We start from the raw sequence: 20,784 nt of genomic DNA, 5'->3' as shown, positions 1-20,784 counted from the left end.
AAGCATGCTAGATATATCCATTTGAGGAACAAGCTTGGGACAAAAAATTTCGGACGGCGGGAGTATATAGCAGATTGGTATGTTAATCTTCTAGACTCTTATCCAAAGTTTACCATCACTGATCAAGAGACTTCTACACTAGAGTCCAAAGCCATGACGTTGTGTGGATGAGTGTTGAAGGGAGACGACTAATTAACTAGTAGTAATTTCCAAGTGGTTTGACTACTCCGGCAAACTGGCCTGCTCTTTACAATCATTCACTACTGGACTATAACCAAGCAGAGCTTGTCATGATCATGCGCGAGCCACTGGCGATGGCATGCGCGACAACCTTCCCTTGTGTTGTTTAACTCTTGGAGCAGTCGCAAAAACAGTAGTACAATAGAGGCAGAAGTTTGGCAAGCACTGTGTGTGTGCCACGCCAGACACCGCCGTGATCAGTGCTAGGACAGCTCTACGTCAAGACTTTTCACCCGCCTAATCCTTTCTTGGAACTGCCTAATCGAATATTTAATCACACAAGCTTTAGCATTAGTACTTGTTTTATTCCACAGATGGATGATGCAAGTTGTTAAATCACAAAAGGTAAGGAAGTGGAACAAATTAATATGAAAAACATACCCTTTATCTTCCGAGGAACAAGATGTAAATTATTGACGACGATGCTGAAAAAAGCCACATAGTTTGGGAGATACCCATCCATGCATGGATTCCAAAATCCAAATTAAGTACTTAGAGTTAAAGTTCACTATCACTAACAAAGTAGTAGTACTGCTTAAGGCAAACATGCCGCCGGCCTAATTTGTTGACCTAAGTCAGGCTAGCTAGGTATGGCCAGCTGCGGCGCTATTCACACCTGGGCTTAAGAGTAAATGAAGGTTTACATTTTATAATTTGTGGGGTTATTGCTTCTTTTATTTTTAATGTTGTCGCCAAGTTCAACGTTAACCTCCATAGTGCGAACCTGACCCACATGGCCACATGTTGATTGTGGCTTTTGAAATCGTGTCCCGAGTTGGAATGCCAATCCATTTTTTTTCAGCATAATTTTTTTTCGATATGGTAAAAGTGAAATTAGTATTATATGAGTGAAATGACTCATCTATATTGTAGACACCGGACAAAGCAATGGTTTATCAAAACTTCAAATGGCTGCTTCTCTATTGATTTTGATCTGGGACACCAATTAAGGAACAGAGTTATTAGGTTGCTCCCGATGTTTCTCGCAAAAAAAAAGGTTGCTCCCGATGTTCAATGTTGGTGTCATCTCTTAGTTCGACGAATCAGGTTGTTATCTACACCCGATGTTCAATGGTGTGGTATGTAGCAGATAATGAATGAAGAGAGATGATGAAACTGTCCCTCATCGTAGATATGGTCTCTATGTAATCAATCAATCAAACTCAAGCAATCTTAATAAAAGTGGAGACAGACATATAAGTGTCACCGTTCCTATTTTCTTTTTTTTACCAAAGAAATAGGTTATCGTGCATGCCATCGCCACTGGCTCGTGCATGGGTTTTCTATCATGCACATGATATATATCTGCGTCCGATGTTGTTTAAGGTTTATATTACGTTTCTGATTTTTTTACAATGGTTGTATCATGTATAAAATCATGTTTTTGTTGTTTTTTTTTGTTTTAAATGCATCATAGCGATTTGTTGGGTACCAGCAAATCCACACTGAAACAAGTTCACTCTTATTCGTTGGTACGCAACGAAACATTATGATGCACTTTAAAGCAAGAAGAGGTCATTGAAAAAAATAGCGCTGTAGCGTTTCGAGCAATGCCTCGCTAAACAAAATTAGTGTAAAATCATTCACTATAGCGTGATATAGCTTCGCTAAATTGAATTTTAAGGACTGCACTATTTTGTCATACCATGCTATTTTTTTCCTTAGAAAAACTAATGAAATATTAATTATGCAATACCGTAAAACAAACAAACATTGCAAAATTCCAGAAAACATAGTATGAATCCCAAAGCAACGAACCGCGAATGCATGCACGGTATGGTAGAACATCATTTGGCTGGCGGTGCCACCTCTGTTAATTTGTTTGGAAAAACAAAAGGATACAGCGAGTCAGCGACATAACCGGAAATATCCCCTATAAATACCTCGGTGCACGTAGCTAATTAGCTCTCGTAGCCGGCACACACTACACACTACACTTCATACTCAAGTCAGAAAATTCTCTTTGTGGGTAGATCTAGGCAAGTAGGCATTACCAATGACATCATCCAAGCATGCCTTCGGTTCCTACGGCATCATGGCCTTGCTCTTCTTCTCCGCGGCTATTGTTTCAGCCGAGCTTTCGGCTGAATTCTACGACGAAAGCTGCCCGGACGCTCTGGACATCATCGAGGACGCCGTGAGAGCCGCCGTCTCCAAAGAATCCCGCATGGGCGCGTCGCTGCTCCGCCTCCATTTCCACGACTGCTTCGTCAATGCAAGTGTCTTCGTACGCTCGTCACCTTCATACGATTTCTCTTTTCGGCAGGACTAACCATTGACCCGTGGACTTGTGCAGGGCTGTGACGGTTCGGTGCTGCTCGATGGCGCCACCGGCGAGAAGAATGCGGTGCCAAACAAGAACTCCCTTCGCGGCTTTGAGCTGGTCGACGACATCAAGGCGCAGCTCGAGAAAGCCTGCGCCAAGGTGGTGTCCTGCGCCGACATCCTCGCCGTCGCCGCCCGTGACTCCATTGTCGCGGTAAGCAGCACCATACAAGCTTCAGAATTCAGATCAAAAATCAAAACTACTTGCTTAATTCTGTTATGAACTCCGATCAACTGCAGTTGGGCGGGCCTACCTGGGACGTGGAGCTAGGCCGGAGGGACGGGATGACGACGAGCCAGGACGCCGCGAACAGCGACCTCCCGGCGCCGACCTCCGACCTCGGCGCCCTGACCAAGGCATTCTCGATCAAGGGCCTCACCCAGAAGGACATGGTGGCGCTCTCCGGCGCGCACACCATCGGCCAGGCCCGGTGCGTCAACTTCCGCGGCCGCCTCTACAACGAGACCGCACCCAGCCTGGACGCGACGCTCGCCACGTCGCTGAAGCCGAGGTGCCCGTCCACGGACGGCACCGGCGACGACAACACCTCGCCGCTGGACCCCTCCACGTCCTACGTGTTCGACAACTTCTACTACAAGAACCTCCTGCGGAACAAGGGCCTGCTGCACTCGGACCAGCAGCTGTTCAGCGGTGGCGGCTCGGCTGACGCGCAGACCACCGCGTACGCGTCCGGCATGGGCGCCGGCTTCTTCGACGACTTCCGCGACGCCATGGTGAAGATGGGCGGCATCGGCGTGCTCACTGGATCCAGCGGGCAGGTCAGGGTGAACTGCAGGAAGGCCAACTGAAATCGAGTCAACTGTGCCAGGATTCTCACTATGGTGATCATGTCAATTGTCATGTTGTGTGTGTGATGATGAGTTCTGCTTCCAACGGTTGCAGTACTACAACCACAATGATATCAAACAGGAATAATAAGATCACATGAAGCTGCTTGAGTGTGGATGCATGTTACTCGATTTTGTGCACCATATAAGTTTGATGATCTGATCTTTTAATTTTCTTCGAGACAAATCAGATCTTGCAATTTGTGTGCTGAAAGTTCGAAGAATTTGCAAACGAGCTGGGCCTAATTTGTGCCGTGCTACGCGTTACGCAATTGGGCGGTCTGACAAAAACTCAAAACTCAAAGTGGAAGCACGGCCCTGTCGACTTGCCTAGCACATAGGGATACGGCCAGCTCCTGGTAGTTTCTAAAATATAGTGTCTTCAGTTCTGATTAGTACCACATTGCCTGGCTACGAAAGAAGAGTCGGTGGGGAAGGATACAAAAGGAGGAGCAAGCCTTACTTCAAGTCATAACTTTCTTGGCCTTTCGACTAAGATCAAGTGTAGTATCTGTTCTTATCAGTTTAATATCTGATACGTGGATTTACATGTCAATATGATATTAAATTATTATTTTTGTGAAGGAGGATCCACATGTAGCTTGCTACATGGATCCTTGAGTATCACCCTGGTGTTGCACTACTGCTACGGTTTGTGCACCCCAACAAGATAAAACTCGAATTGTTCTGCTCTATAAAAGTTAAATTGTTCTTGAAATTATAATATTCATTTAGAGATATTTATTAAATCATCAATATTTTTTATGAACATAATTATCATAAAATTTTAAATTAACTTTTACACATCCAAACTTGAGATTACAGAAGGTTCATTTAGACACTTATTAAACCAGGGACAACATGGTGGATGAAGGCTCAGAGAACAGTAATTAACCGGCTCAATTGGTGAGATTTTAGTGCCCGCTGGTTGGCTAAATTTTCTCTTTCAAATTTTCCACACCCGGATGGAGTGGTGTTGTTGTCCATTTTTAAATACTTTTAGAATTCGATGTACTAATTTACACCCTATGCAATCTCCAACTATTTTTTTTGCGGGAAATCTCCAACTATTTTTACATGTACGCATTTGTAACCAAAATTGATGCCCTTTAAAAAATAAATCTAAAATTAGTATATATTAAATACAAATGGCATTCTCTCTTTATGATTTACATGTTTTTTGTTAGGGTTGTCAATCAAAATGCATGATATTATCTCAATGAGGCTGGTCACGTTTGATGTTGACCATGTATATTGTGTGTGCCTGGTGGATTTCTAGCCAAGTTATAATACAAGTATTTCGACAAAGCGTCAACGTAAATTTTTGCAACAAAGCATTGTCTTTTCATTTTCAGTGGTATCAGGTTAACATGCATGTTGCTAATTTGGTGCTTGAATGGGAGCTATTTACAGTGTGTACATTCATGGACCTGTCAACATATTTTTATTGCAAACTTCTAATATTCAGTGAGACAAACTACACGTCAGGTATAAATTTTAGCTGAATTAACTTTATTTACCTTCACATATTTGGTTCTACATCACCTACTAGCATTGGAAATACACATATGGTTATAGGCTTATAGCACATAACATACATTCCACATTATGGTACCAGAACTCTTAATAATAATTACAACAATTTGCCTTGCAAGTAAACTCATCTTGGAATTTCCAATGAATGGATGAACTCCTTTTCCAAGCTATATACTCTACTTCCTTCACCACCATTGTTCCCCTTCCATGGCTGGTCTTTTAGAGGACTCTGGCCCACTCTTATTGTTTGAGAATTGTGATGGATATTTGAGCTTTGGACATCTTCAAGTATTGTCTCAACTTCCCTCATTGTAGGTCTTTCTTCCCCTTTTAAGCTTAAGCATGCATGTGCAAGTCTTGCAACCACCTCAACATCTTCAACTCCTCCTTCAAGAACAATTTGTGTATCTAGAATAGCTAACAGACAATTGTCTCTCATTAGTGATACAAAGTGTGATGCTAGGCTTGTGGCTTCCGATGAATGAGAAGAAAAAACTGGTGTAACCCCCGTTAGTAGCTCTGCTAGGATCACACCAAAGCTGTAAACATCACTCTTCTCTGTCAGTCGACTAGTGTAGTAGTATTCAGGATCAAGGTAGCCATAGGTTCCTTGCACGACTGTAAGTATTCCTGTTTCGTCTATTGCAATTGACCTCGAAGCTCCAAAATCTGATACTTTTGCTGTTAAAGCATCGGTAAGTAGTATATTGGCGCATTTGATGTCTCTATGGTATACTGATATGGAAGCAGCCGAGTGTAGATATGCAATAGCCTTGGCAGTTTCCAATGCAATCCTCAATCGATCTTTCCATGACAAATGGTTCTCAAGTTGGCCATGGAGATAAGACGAGAGAGTTCCATTTGATATGAACTCATAAACTAGCAGAGGAACTTCTGTCTCGAGGCAGCAACCAAAGAGCTTCACCACATTCCTATGGTTTGTCTGTGAAAGTATAACAACCTCATTTATAAACTCGTCAATTTCCCTCTGCACAACATTTTTGGCCTTCTTGATGGCCACAACACGTTGATCAGATAAGATGCCTTTATACACCGTGCCATGCCCACCATCACCAAGGATCCGGTTATGGTCAAATTTGTTGGTTGCTTGCTCTAGCTCTTTTAAGCTGAAAATCTTCATCTTTTCGGCTATATCTTTGTTTGAAGAGATCAATTGTTGCAGAAGAAATCCATGGTTTTTCCTAAACAACTTTTGTCTAAACTTCTTGGCTCTTCGTTTCTTGAGTTTTTTTGTGACTTGGGCAACACCCAGGAGTGAAAATAGTAGGCCAAAACCAACAACAATTGCTGTTATGGTAAATGGACCTGCAGAAAACAAACATAAGATTTGAGAACAATATTTGTTGTGTTCACTTCAAGAAATCAAGTTGCTACATTAAATCTATTTCGGACTTCTCAACTATGCCATGAAAAAGTTTTCTTGTAATAAGAATATCTACTAGACCATTGATATTGGAAGTACTTTACATTCGTTCTTTTTATTTCCTTTATTATCCATGTCTAAATGATCTACAATACTACTAATGCTTTGAGTTAGCATTAGAGATAACTGTAAACTGAAGGATCAAGTAGCTAGGTCCTAGCAGTAGTAGTATTAAAAAATGTAACTTTCTAGTAACACTTATCTGTATTTTATTTCAGGGAGAAAATCTAAACTCACAATAATTGATGAACAAAACATGAAATTTTCCTTTTGCACTTATCACCAATGAAGCCTTGTATTGAGTGTATTTTCTGTACCTGCTAAGTTAATGATGTTTTTCTTTGCTGAGCAACGGTATGTCCCTTGCATATTGACACAGGTACCGTTGCAGGGATAAACTTCTGGTTGTAGGCACTCGTCGATATCTGAAGGAAAAAATACATTGTTGGAACGCAGGAGGCTTTATATATCAAATGGAAAAATAAACAAAGATAGGACACACATGTTCTCTTGTAATGATATAACTACTGCAAATATGTAAGAAACTACCTACTAACATATAACTTGGCACCCATCAGTGATGTATGCGTTGCCATCGTATCCTAGAGAACAGCTACACCATCCTTTTTCATATAGTCTCCGAAAAAGTAATAGCTATCATTGTTCAAGCTTAAACATCCAAATTTAGAAGATTTGGATCCGACAGACGATGTCAACATGTCCTCTTTGCCAATCAATCCAACCACTCTAACATTGCTGGTACACTCAGCCTGGCGAGGGAAAACATCCAAATTTAGAAGATTCAACGCAGCCGCCAAAATTTGTCTATTCCATTTAATGAAACTTGACGAGGCATGCACCATTATTTTCGCCTGTTCTAGCTCGGATGACACAAGCATTTAATTTTGTTTTCGGCAAGTGACTAGGCAAATTTCCTGTATTTTCCCTCCCAACTCCGGCGAGGCTGCACAACAGATTTTCTCTATTTCTACCCGACCAGGCAATGAATCTTTGATTGTATGGCGCCTTTGCGCCATTGGTGTTCCGAACAAAATCCTTGAAGAACTTTAGTTAATAAGGATTTCCGCCGTTGCTGCTGAGTTCTATAGCGAGGCGTTTGGCTTGGAAACGCCTTCTAATACGGGCAGGGCGTTCAGCAAAATGCCATGAAAAAGGTCTAATTCACGGTGTTTATGCTAATTCGCCTATGTATGTAGAACTAAACTATGCGGCATTTTGAAATTTCGCCGCCGATGCACCTGGGTTTCGAGGCGAATCCTCAAAACACCCAAATGCTCTGCCCTTGTGAGGCGATCCCCCAAAATGCCTCAAAACAACAAGTAATAAGGCATTTTAGAAAATGCCCCTACCATAACGCCTCGGATCAACTGACGTGTTGTAGTGGATCGACGGAAAGAAGTGACCGACCTCTGGTCTTGACGAGGACTCCCTTGAGCATTTTGTCAACAACTCATCTTCACATCAAGTCTTTAACCATTTGCTCGTGGTTCACCATTGGTTAAGCCCCCGGGAAGAAGTTAAAACAAGTGAGCTTCCCTCCGGTGCACGAGCCTCTACAGAGGTGCGCCGCCTACCGGACATTTGAGTGCCCACACCCTACCGCACCACCAGTCCCCACTCCTGAGGCGCCTTGCCACCGACAAGGCCCTAAGCGGTAAGCTGCTGGACCCGTGGTGTTTTCTGGTCGTATTACATGAGCCATCACACCTCTGCCTTTTTTAGCACACACATATACTTAGGGCATTATAATGGTGCTACCCACATAGGATAAATACTGAGATGGAGAAGAGAGAATCCATAAGAAATGGCTCGTCTTTTCTTATATCTCACCATGTTTTTAGAAATATCTAGTAATATTAAGCAAGACTAAGATATAACTCATTATAGACATGTTTTATTGTCATCTCTAAATTACATGCAACGTTTAAGATAAGACTTCTTATCAACCATTATACATGATCTTACCATTTCGGTTTGGTTAAGAGGCCACAACCCATTTACTTAATCGAGAATAGAATTCCAGATGACTCAAAAGCCTAGCCCACTTAAGTTAAAATGTTTTTAAAAAATATTAGAAATTTCTACAAAGAGGCGCGATCACCAGCGTAATCACTAATTAAGAAGTACTTATCGCAAAGGTCACTCCCACATCTCCAAGTTGCGACAAGTAGCGCACTGCATATGCACCATTTGTCACAGCTTGGAGTTTTTCCTTTTTCATAGATTCATTTATTCAAAATGTTTTATCTTAAACTACATGTCCAAATCCCAAACCATTTTCACCATTGGATTCCTCGCATCGAGATCTTCAAAACTAGATCTCATGTTGATAGGTTACAATGAACTTTTTCACGAAAAAAATGGACGAAAAAATGTTTATTTTTTTACTTTCCAAAGAGGCACAACTATATCTCTTATGGAAGCAAATCTGTGCCTCCACGAGAAGAAAATCTGGGCCTCTTGCAGAAGGAAAAAAATAAATATACATTTTTTATTTTGCGAGATGCACGACGAAGCAAATTCGTGCCTCCACGAAAAGTAAATCTACGCCTCTCACAGAAGAAAAAAAGAAAATGCATTTTTTCGCGCAAAAAATTGACTTTTTCCTAAACCTAAAAAACCCGGAGGGAAACCAAAAAGCTGAAAAAACATCTAAAAGTCGAAACCACGTACAGAAAAAAATCTAAAGAAAGCACACAAAGCACGACACGTGGCGGCGACTGAGAACACGCCAATTGATGCGTTCCCAACCCACTAAAAGTGACCCTTGCGGAGGCTCCCGAAGGAGAGAGCATTTGCTGATTAGTTGCTCCCGATCACCAGGGACCTCCTATTGCATCAAATAGGAGGGCTTCTGCACAGCGAGACCTCAATTGGGCCGACACATTTGATAGTAGCGACAAAGCTACCGTGCAACAATTTTTTCCCTATTTGTTTTGTTTTCTAGCGTGGTTTTCCTAATTGGTTGTTTTTTAATCAATTTTCTAATTCTGATCTTTAAAAACATTGATGTTTTTCAATATTTTTAGAAGTAAAGATATTTCTAAAAAACACAAAAAAATCAAAACATTTTTGAACATGTTTTGTAGAACATGAACATTTTTAATATTTTCGTACATTTTATGATTTTTTTAATGTGAGCAGTTTTTAACACAAATTTATAAAAATGTAATTTTTTTGAAAGCATGAATTTTGTGAAAACATGATTTTTTTAATTGGGAAGCATTTTGTAAAATTCCAAACATCTTTTGAAATGTTTTGAACAACTTTAAAAAAATGATTTTTTTTGTACTTTATGACATTCTTATAGAAGGAAGTTTTTAAAATGAATTCTAGAAAAGGAAGAAACCTTAAAAGAAAACAACAAAAATAGAAAAGGGAAAAATGGACCGCAAAATTCTATAAAGTTGTGTACAGTAGCTACTGCTAAATGGGTCAGACCAGTCTGCTCGTTCGCTTGATTTCCCATATGCATATTGCTCAATACAATGTTGGAGAGAGCGACAGATAGAATGCGCTATGGCCCTTCTAAAAAAAGGATACACGAGGGTGGGCGCGGGTGCAGTTTTGGGAACAAGTGCAAATTATAGTAACCTTCGGATCAATGGTTTTCAACCTGGCAAAAATACTACCATAAAAATATATTATGCCTTTCTTTTGATCAAATATAAAGTCTGCTGTTATGTTCAGCCCCAACACTTGTGATACTGTCACAAATTCTGTCATGAGTACGTTGGGAATACTTAGTGAAAATTGGAAGGAGAAATACCTGGGCCAGCCTATCCATGTGGGTCGCTCTAAAAGGACGGCTTTCAACTATATCAAACGCAACATGTGTCGCCGTGTGTATGGTTGGCAGGAGAAACTTCTTGGTAAGGAGAGTAAGGAGGTTTTGGTGAAAGCTGTGGCATAGGTCATTCCCACATTTGCTATGTCATGCTTCGACCTAACAAAAACATTTTGTGCGGAACTGAACACTCTCCTTGGTAAGTTTTTGTGGAGCCAACAAGACAAGCAAAATGCAATGCATTGGATTAGCTGGGAGAAGTTGTGGCAACACAAGGAGATGGGTGGATTGGGCTTTCGGGATATGCATAAGTTTAACCTGGACATGTTGTCGAGGCAAGGATGGAGGCTCCTTCAAAATCCAACCAGCCTGTGTGCAAGAGTTCCGAAGGCTCGATACTTTCCTAACTATAGTGTTTTTGAGGCTGAAGCTCGCGATGGAATTTCGTACTCATGGCGAAGCATTCTGAATGGGCTGGATCTTGTGAAGCAAGGTTACATGTGGAGAATTGGCGATGGCACAAGAGTGAAAATTTGGTTGGACCCATGGATGCCAAGACCCTGGTCAAGACATGTCATGAAACCAAAAGGAACCAGTTTGCTAACTCATGTTTCTGAACTGATATGCCCAATTACAGGCGGCTGGGATGAAGGTCTTGTCAAGGATACTTTATGTGCAAAAGATGCTCGCCATGTACTAAGCATGTCGCCGAGGGAGGGGGTGGATGACTTCATAGCGTGGCATTTTGATAGCAAGGGTAACCACTCGGTGAAGAGTGCATACATACTTCAGGTCGAGTTAACTAAACATGAATAGAATGGAGCACTGGTTTCAAGCTCTTCGCGAGCCGGCCAACTAGAAAGAACTAAAGATCATACTTAGAAGCGCATATGGAAGCTACCATGCCCGCCGAAATTCCAGATGTTTGTATGGAGAATCTGGCATGAGTCCCTGGTCCTATGTGCTAACCTAGTGAGAAGGGGTATACCACAGGAGAAATCAAGTTGTTTCCTAGGCGGCAGAGGAGAGGAGGATGGCGGGCACCACTTTATAAAATGCAAGTGGGTTAAAGAAGTGTGGCGGCAGCTGGGCTTGGAGCTGGAACGTAGCCAACTCGAATGCATCAAGGGCGTGCATGCAATGCTGGACACTTTGTGGGGATTAGATGAGAAGAAATGGGTGCTCATTATTACCCTCTGGTGGCAGTGGTGGAACCCGAGAAAAAAAAGTATGTGAAGGTGAGCTGCCAGTGCAAGTGGCAGAACTAGTCAGATGCATCCGATGCAATGCACTGGAGTACAAGGAAGACTTTAGAGGAATCTACCCTCTAGGGCATGGAAGCCGCCCGACATAGAGATGCTCAAGTTCAGCCTCGATCGACGGAGCTTTCGTCCCTGGCAGTTCGATTGGTGGATGGGGTGTGATAGCTCGTGATAACACTGGAGAAGTAATAGTTGCTCGAGATGGACGCTAGGATCACAGCCAGGATGTCTTCGTGTGGAGATCAATGTGATGGCAGCAACAGTGACAACAGCGGCTGAGCTTGGAGCCACCCGGGTTGCTTTTGAAACAAATTCACAGTTGCTTGCGGATGCTATGAATATCCGCACAGTTGACTCCTCACCATACGCAGCGATTATTGAAGACCTCAAATATCAGCTCAAGATGTGATTTTCAAAACATAGTGTGAGCGCATGTAGGCGCACAATGAACTCAGCAGCACATGAACTAGGACAAGATAGGTCTAGTCGAATGTGTACATTGTATGGAGTGGAACTCTAGTGTACCGCCCACTGTGGTTGTTTTGTGTCTCGGGCGGGTGATATGCCCGAGTACCGTTAATAACTTCAAATTCAAATATCCAAGGCATTATGTTATGATGATACGTCTCCAACGTATCTATAATTTTTGATTGTTCCATGCTACATTATATCCTGTTTTGGACATTATTGGGCTTTATTATACACTTTTATATTATTTTTGGGACTAACCTATTAACCGGAGGCCCAGCCCAGAATTGCTGTTTTTTTGCCTATTTCAGAGTTTCGCAGAAAAAGAATATCAAACGGAGTCCAAATGGAATGAAACCTTCGGGAACGTGATTTTCGGAACGAACATGATCCAGAGGATTTGGACCCTACGTCAAGCAATCAACCAGGAAGGCACGAGGTAGGGGGCGCGCCTACCCCCCAGGCGCGCCCTCCACCCTTGTGGGGCCCACGTTGCTCCACCGACATACTCCTTCCTCCTATATATACCTATGTACCCCCAAACTACCAGATACGGAGCCATAACCCTAATTCCACCACCGTAACTTTCTGTATCCACAAGATCCCATCTTGGGGCCTTTTCCGGAGCTCCGCCGGAGGGGGTATCAATCACGGAGGGCTTCTACATCAACACCATAGCCTCTCCGATGAAGTGTGAGTAGTTTGCTTCAGACCTACGGGTCCATAGTTATTAGCTAGATGGATTCTTCTCTCTTTTTGGATCTCAATACAAAGTTCTGCCCCTCTCTTGCGGAGATCTATTCGATGTAATCTTCTTTTGCGGTGTGTTTTTTGAGACCGATGAATTGTGGGTTTATGATCAAGTTTATCTATGAACAATATTTGAATCTTCTCCGAATTCTTTTATGTATGATTGGTTATCTTTGCAAGTCTCTTCGAATTATCAGTTTGATTTGGCATACTAGATTGATCTTTCTTGCAATGGGAGAAGTGCTTAGCTTTGGGTTCAATCTTGCGGTGTCCTTTCCCAGTGACGGTAGGGGCAGCAAGGGACGTATTGTATTGTTGCCATCGAGGATAACAAGATGGAGTTTATATCATATTGCATCAGTTTATCCCTCTACATCATGTCATCTTGCTTAAAGCGTTACTCTGTTCTCTTGAACTTAATACTCTAGACGCATGCTGGATAGTGGTCGATGTGTGGAGTAATAGTAGTAGATGCATGCAGGAGTCGGTCTACTTGTCTTGGACGTGATGCCTATATACATGATCATACCTAGATATTCTCATAACTATGCTCAATTCTGTCAATTGCTCAACAATAATTTGTTCACCCACCGTAATACTTATGCTCTCGAGAGAAGCCTCTAGTGAAACCTATGGCCCCCGGGTCTATTTTCCATCATATTAATCTTCCAATACTTAGTTATTTCCTTTGCCATTTATTTTACTTGCATCTTTATTTCTCTTTATCATAAAAATACCAAAAATATTATCTTATCATATCTATCAGATCTCACTCTCATAGGTGATCGTGAAGGGATTGAAAACCCCTTTATCGCGTTGGTTGCGAGGAGTTTATTTGTTTGTGTAGGTGCGAGGGACTCGTGTGTCGCCTCCTACTGGATTGATACCTTGGTTCTCAAAAACCGAGGGAAATACTTACGCTGCTCTGCTGCATCACCCTTTCCTCTTCAAGTGAAAACAAACGCAGTGCTCAAGAGGTAGCATATGACCATGATTCAGTTAAGCAACGCCCCTTAACCATAATTACATGATATCATATGATGGTTTCATGTGCCTAGCGTCTAAAGAAACCGTAGCCATTCGAGGACAACTTGGGAGGTCAGGAAACCACTGGTCAACATTGGAGTATAGTTATATTTCTTCCATGTTAGATTTCTGTGTGGTTCGCAGGAATATGTCAGCAATGGAGGTGAAGTCTTCCCTGGAAAAAATTGAGAGTGAACTTCATTTTTACCCCCTAATTTCCTGTTTGTGACAGATTTACCCCATCTAGCAGAAATTCTTAAGTTTTACTCATTTTAAGCGAACTTGCACAAATTTTTACCCCTCTTAATTATTTTTATGATCAGATCAATTGGACCTACATTTCAGCGCTGTCCATCAAGGTTCATGTGCGGGGAGGAGGACCAAACTTCTTTGAGTTCCACCGAGCTTTGTGAAGTTCCTTGCGTGAATCCTTGAAGGGATTGATCTCGGTCCATGTTCTTGTCTCCCATTCTCATTGCTTCTCGCTTTCATTTTTCCTTGCATGTGAGATATGGCAGCTCTCTCTATGGATGGCTCCTTCTCGGTGACGGACGGCACGTCATCAGCCGGTATGATCCTTAGATGGCATGACAAAAGAGTTAACTATATTGCCTACAGGTACTAGTTTCACCGCAATGATGTATTCGAAACGGAAATCCATGCGATGATGCAAGGTATGGCTTTGGTTATACAACATCCAGAAGTTCCAGTATTGGTGCAATCAAATTCGTCAATGGCGTTATCAATCTTTCTAGACATTCGTTGGATTAATCTGCATATGGTCAGCTAGCTTGGAAGAATAAGGCCTTGATGGGTGAGTGGGACTTTAAAACACATAAGCTTCATTCTGAACAAAAAAAAGAGTAGGAGATTGTTTAGCAAGTTATAGCCATACCGAATGTTGCACTACAGTGTTTGACTACAAAGAGGGCCCCAGTGTATCGATAATCTCTTGCCTCTTGATTGTAAGTCCATAATTATGGGGGGGAAATCCTTTTACCCCCGCAAACAAAAAAATAGGGATCAATCTTGATCTGTGTTGTTCTGTATCCAATTGATTTTCTTTTCTTTTTCTACCATGTCGAACAGCAGGAGAATCAAGCCTCTTGATTGGAAATGTGCTCTCGTTTGTATTAGGAATGATTATGTGTTATGCATATTGTGAACATTTACAAGGTATAGAGGAAGAGCCCTCGATCTTCCCTCGATATGGAAGCTCCTGAGAGGGAGGAGAGGAAGAGGCCGGTGAGGCCGAGCTAGTGGAGCACATCCGACGGACTGCTATTTGGTGCGGTTTGTGCTACAAAAAAGTAAACTAAGCGGGAAACACCGAAGTAATTAACCCTTTTACACGGCAAGCCAAATTGGCGCTAAAACATGGGGATGACTTGTCAAATCAAGAAAAATAGATGGGGTAAAAAATTGCACAAGTTTGCTTAGATTGAGTAAAAATTAAGAATTTCGGTTGCATGGGGTAAAAGTTGTCACAAACGTGAAACTAGGGAGTAAAAATGGAATTAACAGAAAATTTAAGGTGAAATCATGTAGAATAAAAGTCTAGTGTGTTTATTCTTACTACTGCCTCTGTTCCTAAATATAAGGAGACATTTTACTGTACATCAGATCTATTTGGGCCGTCCATTTATGTGGTTGAAGGGTCCAGATGAGCCAATACTACAACAGATTTTCGGTAGTATATATTGTTAGTTAGGGGCATTATAGGCAGTTCACTGTTATCTATCTGTTTATATCAATCTCGTGGATTCAGGCATGCAGGTCTGCTTCCCGCCATCGTCAAGCACCCATCTCATCCAAGTGCCCTCCCGTAACGAGCAGTAGTATTACTCCCCGTGAATCTTATCGGGAGGAACTAAACACCGCTGCTTGCCGCGTTCTTGTATGGTGTGGCCTGAGGTGAGCCGTAGTCGAAGTCGATTCGAGCATATCGCCGTGACATCACGGACTCCTGGTTTAAGGCCACACACTAGCATGGCATCGATCTCTAGCTTGACTCACCCTGTCGTCTATTCGTCCATCAGCTCGATGAGGCCCAACGCCTTCATATAAAACGATTCCTCCTCGTTACCGTCGTCCATGTCCGGCCGGCCAAGAAGCGTCTCCATGTCAACAGAGAACACCATGAGTCATCCGGGCTGAAGCTTAGTACGTTGCCGGGGAAGAACTGAGTGTTAGCGCAGGCCCCGGCTCACATCACAGGTCTCGTTGAGGAAATTTATGTCTGCCAAAGAACGCACGAACGAAGCGCGACACGAATACACAAGGACAAGCTGGTTGATTGAGATCTTCGAGAAACTAGCACGCATGCACATAGAAAGCTAACCTCTCCAGCGAGCTGGCTGCTGGATGGATTCTTTCGAAGGACAAGCAGGTAAACACTACACGTACGAATCGATTCCGCCCGCCGGAGATGCAAGAGAAACGTACGCGAACCCGCTGATCTGATCTGAACATACGCACACAGCGTCGGGTCTGATGGGATTAATTTAGTTAATTAGATTATCATCATTAAAAAACAAATCTCCCTCTAATAAGTAATTACTAATATATCCTAAAGAAAAAATTTAACCGATCAATACTGACCATTGGATCCACTAAATACTACCCACTATTTTGGGTAGTATGATGCACCGTAAAAAATCTTAATATAAGACCTTTTAGAAATTCCACTATGGATACATACGGAGTAAAATGAGTAAATCTACATACAGAGTAAAATGAGTGAATCTACACTCTAAAATATGTCTATATACATTTTGTATGTAATCCATAGTGGAATCTCTAAAATGTCTTATATTTAGGAACGGAGAGAGTAGTATAAATACGTACGTGCAATACTTGTTGATATTACAAAAATAGGAAGGACATTAATTACTGATTGATATTAGGCAGAATATCAATTATAAATAATTATATGATTAGTACAACCATTGATAATTGGTATGATATTAATTGCACGCTAAACATGTTGAGCGCTCACCATTGAAGCAATATAAATCATCGGATTAACATGGCTTGATGGCTGAGATCAATAGGATCTGGCTCTTTGGGTCTTTTTAAATCCGTAGGGTATAGATATAGATTCTATTGTGGTCATCATGGGTGATCATAGATGGAGTCGGGAGTCTATGGTGTTTTGGTCTCCTGGGATTGTCGGTTCTTCATACGGCAAATTGCCGCCCCGTGTTCTAGATTTTCTTGCCAACGGTTGTGTCTAAGGGCCTCTTTGGTTTGAAAGATTTTTTTATAAATATTGGATGATTTGTATCCTAAGAACCTGTTCCTATGGAAGCCCTTTGGACCATTGGATTGGGGCCTCCAAATTCCCATGTAATCCACTCATATGCCTCTCATTTCCTGGGAATTTAATTTCAACCATTGGGTGTCCAATGAACCGCAATGAACGGTTTGATTGTCTGCTTCGTTTAACAAGATCTTAGTTCACATATAGGGATGGCTAGATTATGTGGAATTAAAGAAAGTAGAGTTAGCCCAGCTTGTGCACATTTGGCTGATAGCTTAAAAATATACATTTTTCCTATATATATATATATATATATATATATATATATATATATATATGAGAGATGCTCCCACATTTATTTCATATTTTTTGATAACTTTTAAATCGTTAAAAGTTTAGTGACCCTTAACTAATTCTGTGGCAAGCTATGATAGACATAGTGTATTTTGATATTATATAGGTAAAATATATGTCATGATGAATCTAATGGTGTTGTTATGGTATTCTGGATGTTAATAAGTTCTCCACAAATTTGGTCAAAGTTCAGAAGGTTTGATTTGAAAATCTAATACGCACTATATTTCAGACATATATGGAGTATTCAATTATACAAGAACCTTGTTCTTTTCCTGAATCTATCAAAGAGTGGCGGACCTAGGCTTGACCAAGGGGGTGCCAACCTCATCTCTCACAATAGAAATGCCATGCATATAACCCTAAAACATTGTCAGTGCCATTCTAACCCTATAATACACACGTGATTAGACTAACTACTACGAGATAAAAAAAATAGTGTTGCATTTTTTGAGAGGGCACGGCACACTGGATTCACCCATAATGTTGGCGTAAATTTTAGTTTTATAACCGACCATTATTGTTTCAGTTTTTTTATCCGATGTTAATTTCTAACTAGTCAATTAAGTATGATATTTTTGTCTTCACTTTTTTATTTATGGGGAAAAGGTACCATGATTTTTTTCTTCAATTTTTAGCATTTACTGTAATATTGGTAGAAAAACAGGGCACCTTGGCATCCATCGGCGATGTAGGGGTTCCCCTCGTAACCTCTTGAGCAGTTGCACCGTGCTCTGTCGAAAACATTTCCATTGACGGCATCAACAATGACGCTGTTAACGCTGATGCATCTCTTCCACTGGGAGACACCGGGATCATACAGGAACATATCCTGATCGGCGTCCACGTGGAGCGACCATTCCAACACCGTCAGAACCACCGTCGAATCGACCAGCTTCCGCGGATCGTCGAGGAACTTCTTCTTCAGCGCGTCCTGCTGGCCCCTGAACCACCTCTGGTCAGCGATGAACGCTGCCGCGTGCACTAGTAGTGGAGAGGCAGCGGCAGCGGCAGGTCGCTGGGCTAGGTCGTTGAGCTGGATGGTGTAGGACGAGAGGCCCCGCGCGACGGGCGTCTGGCAGCAGCCGACGCCGGAGCAGGAGGCGGAGGAGGCGTCCCTCGGCGGCGGCAGCGCGGAGCGGGACACGCAGAGCGCCGCGCAGACGTCGATGCGGTCGCTGGCGGAGTATAACGTGTCGTGCGCCACGAGGTTGGCGAGGAGGTTGCATCCCATGGCGACGAAGCGGTTGTGCCTGGCCGACAGCGCCAGGGGCCCGCCGGGCCGCAGGCCGGCGGACCATGTGCCGTTGAGCTGCTGGAGGGAGCTCGTGTCGAGAATCCTGGTGCGGATCCGCACCGTGCCGTCCGGCAACGAGATGCCGACCACCTCCGCGCCATGGTCACCGCCCAGGGACAGCTTTGGTGGATGGCGCGTCCCGTCGCAGGTGAGGTCGAAGCCCTGGCGGAAGCAGCCCTTGCGGGTGCCGAATGGGTAGGGCACGGTGACGTCGCCGCAGGTCTCCGGGCAGCCAGGCAAGGCGATCGGAGCGGCCAGTGCTGTCACTAGGAGCTGAAGAAACATGAGCGACACGATCACGACAGTGGTGTCCATTGGATTGGTGGCCAGGTACAAGCCAGGGCTAGGCGCATAGCAACTCATCTGAGACCTTGTGAGCATATATACAAGCTGTCCATTTTATGCAATGATTGTAAGCAATCATGGACGAGGTTAATTACAAGGTGACATTTGGAATCTCGTGGAAGTCATGAGTTGACGTCGTGTTTAGATTAGACTCGCAGCTCATTTGGATGCCTTTTTTGTTTTCTTTGGAGATGGATGGATGGCACGATCGACGAGATGCTCTTCATAGGATACATTAGCTTGTTTCGAGAGGATATATACACTAATTAATCGTGTCAACCGTCGAATATGTGAACGAAATAAATTGCTCTGCAAAGAGTTGACTTGATGTGGTATTGCCACGTACTAGCATTGTATTTACAAACTAGGGAGATATTGCGAATTGAGCATAACTCAGTTGGTTAGTTTTTTTTGTTCGAACCAATCCATTAGAATTCAAGTTCTAGACTTGACACAGGTGTTTACATTTTTGTTCAAAACAAAGAACCAAAGAGATATTATTATAGTTTATTGAGAAAAGTTTATTTTTGATCCCTCAGCTATTCGACCTCCCTAACAAGACATCTTGCAGCCTCAACCATTCACACAAGACATCTTTCTTCCCTCGACGAATATGACGTGGTTCCGCATGGGTAAGCATGGTTTTGACTAGTCGTTGCTCTCCCCCCCCTCCCCCCCCCCCTCTCTCTCTTTCTCTCTTTGTGTGTGTGTGTAGCCGCTCGAGGGAACATGGTTTCCCCACCGTCGCCACCACAGCTCTACCCGCCTCCCCTCGCCGTCATTGTTGACGCCTGACTCGTGGTTCCAAGGCACTCCTTGCTCTTCCTTCCTCCATCTTTCCTCGTTCATCCGGCTCCTCTTCCCGCGCCTTTACATTTTTGTTCAAAACAAAGAACCAAAGAGATATTATTATAGCTTGTTGAGAAGAGTTTATTTTTGATCCCTTGGCTATTCGAGCTCCCTAACAAGACATCTTGCAGCCTCAACCATTCACACAAGACATCTTTCTTCCCTCGACGAATATGACGTGGTTCTGCATGGCTAAGCACGGGTTTGACCAGTCGTTGCTCTCTCTCTCTCTCTCTCTCTCTCTCTCTCCGTGTGTGTGTGTAGCCGCTCGAGGGAACATGGTTTCCCCACCGCCGCCACCACAGCTCTACCCGCCTCCCCTCACCGTCATTGTCGACGCCTGACTCGTGGTTGCAAGGCACTCCTTCCTCTTCCTTCCTCCATCTTTCCTCGTTCATCCGCTCCTCTTCCCGCGCCTTTACATAAGTGCAAGATGTTGCTGCGGTCGGTCTGACTCTGAGGGCTGCCATGGAGGGCTGACTCGGTGTGGGGGTGACATACTGCATGTCAGCAGTACACCTTCCGGTAGGAAGCAGGTAAGGGTGGTTTCGAACGTCAGGTTGGTGGCCCTGGACATCAGGTTGCATGACCGGCTCTCCTGCGAGCATCGTGGCGGCGGATGTGGCTATTTTCCTTAGTTGTGCAGGTGGCGGGGTAGTGGCGGCGAGTGGTCCTGTCCAGGTCACTGCTGACGATAGTGGTGTAGCTAAGAACTGGATTTGGAGGTCTTGACTTTGCCATTGCAGGCCTTCCCTCGGGGTGGACTCGGTGGCCTAGGTGCCTCGTTGTGGTGCGTGCGAGTTAGCGAGAGAAAGCTCCGCGCTTTGATGTCGATCATGGTGATTCTCGCAGGTGTCGCGTCCCTCTTTGAGGTCCTCCTCCTCGTCCTAGGGCTCTGAGATACTGTTGTAAGCAAGCTCAACCTATGTTGGGCCAACCAGGGGCCTAGGCCCCAGTGAATTTCTACAT

At 43.2% G+C, this 20,784-nt stretch overlaps 2 protein-coding genes and 1 non-coding gene across 3 annotated transcripts; 2 read left to right on the top strand and 1 right to left on the bottom strand.

The window, feature by feature from the left end:
* The first annotated feature begins 2,149 nt into the window (after nucleotides 1-2,149).
* On the top strand, nucleotides 2,150-3,536 carry LOC147987100 (peroxidase P7-like). The gene is made up of 3 exons (XM_087545114.1): nucleotides 2,150-2,455; nucleotides 2,537-2,719; nucleotides 2,806-3,536. The coding sequence occupies exons 1-3, from the start codon at nucleotides 2,237-2,239 to the stop codon at nucleotides 3,373-3,375; spliced, it is 972 nt and encodes a 323-aa protein (XP_087401240.1). The 5' UTR covers nucleotides 2,150-2,236; the 3' UTR covers nucleotides 3,376-3,536.
* A 349-nt stretch (nucleotides 3,537-3,885) lies between these two features.
* Nucleotides 3,886-4,080, top strand: LOC147987099 (U2 spliceosomal RNA). Its single transcript, XR_015617827.1, has one exon. It is a non-coding gene; the product is annotated as a U2 spliceosomal RNA (small nuclear RNA).
* Nucleotides 4,081-5,074: 994 nt separating this feature from the next.
* LOC147987098 (wall-associated receptor kinase-like 8) lies at nucleotides 5,075-18,936 on the bottom strand. The gene is made up of 3 exons (XM_087542277.1): nucleotides 17,997-18,936; nucleotides 6,712-6,819; nucleotides 5,075-6,276 (listed from the first exon to the last, which is right to left on the bottom strand). Exons 1-3 carry the CDS (start codon nucleotides 18,934-18,936, stop codon nucleotides 5,075-5,077), a joined length of 2,250 nt encoding a protein of 749 aa, XP_087398403.1.
* Between the last annotated feature and the right edge of the window lie 1,848 nt (nucleotides 18,937-20,784).

The sequence above is a fragment of the Triticum urartu genome, chromosome 2A (genome assembly GCF_056163025.1).
Source record: "Triticum urartu cultivar PI428250 chromosome 2A, HENAU_Tu73, whole genome shotgun sequence".
Classification (NCBI taxonomy): domain Eukaryota; kingdom Viridiplantae; phylum Streptophyta; class Magnoliopsida; order Poales; family Poaceae; genus Triticum; species Triticum urartu.
Note: the sequence above shows the minus strand (reverse complement) of the source record. Positions and strands in the feature narration are given on the sequence as shown.

What these genes read in the sequence shown, in the direction of transcription:
- LOC147987098 (XM_087542277.1), bottom strand. Translation starts at nt 18,936, where the DNA reads ATGGACACCACTGTCGTGATCGTGTCGCTCATGTTTCTTCAGCTCCTA. An exon ending in CATCGCCGATGGATGCCAAG is followed by an intron (nt 6,820 to 17,996) that starts GTGCCCTGTTTT and finishes TTTTTCCTTCAG; the next exon opens with ATATCGACGAGTGCCTACAA. An exon ending in AAACATCATTAACTTAGCAG is followed by an intron (nt 6,277 to 6,711) that starts GTACAGAAAATA and finishes TGTTTTCTGCAG; the next exon opens with GTCCATTTACCATAACAGCA.
- LOC147987100 (XM_087545114.1), top strand. Translation starts at nt 2,237, where the DNA reads ATGACATCATCCAAGCATGCCTTCGGTTCCTACGGCATCATGGCCTTG. An exon ending in TCCACGACTGCTTCGTCAAT is followed by an intron (nt 2,456 to 2,536) that starts GCAAGTGTCTTC and finishes GGACTTGTGCAG; the next exon opens with GGCTGTGACGGTTCGGTGCT. An exon ending in CCCGTGACTCCATTGTCGCG is followed by an intron (nt 2,720 to 2,805) that starts GTAAGCAGCACC and finishes GATCAACTGCAG; the next exon opens with TTGGGCGGGCCTACCTGGGA.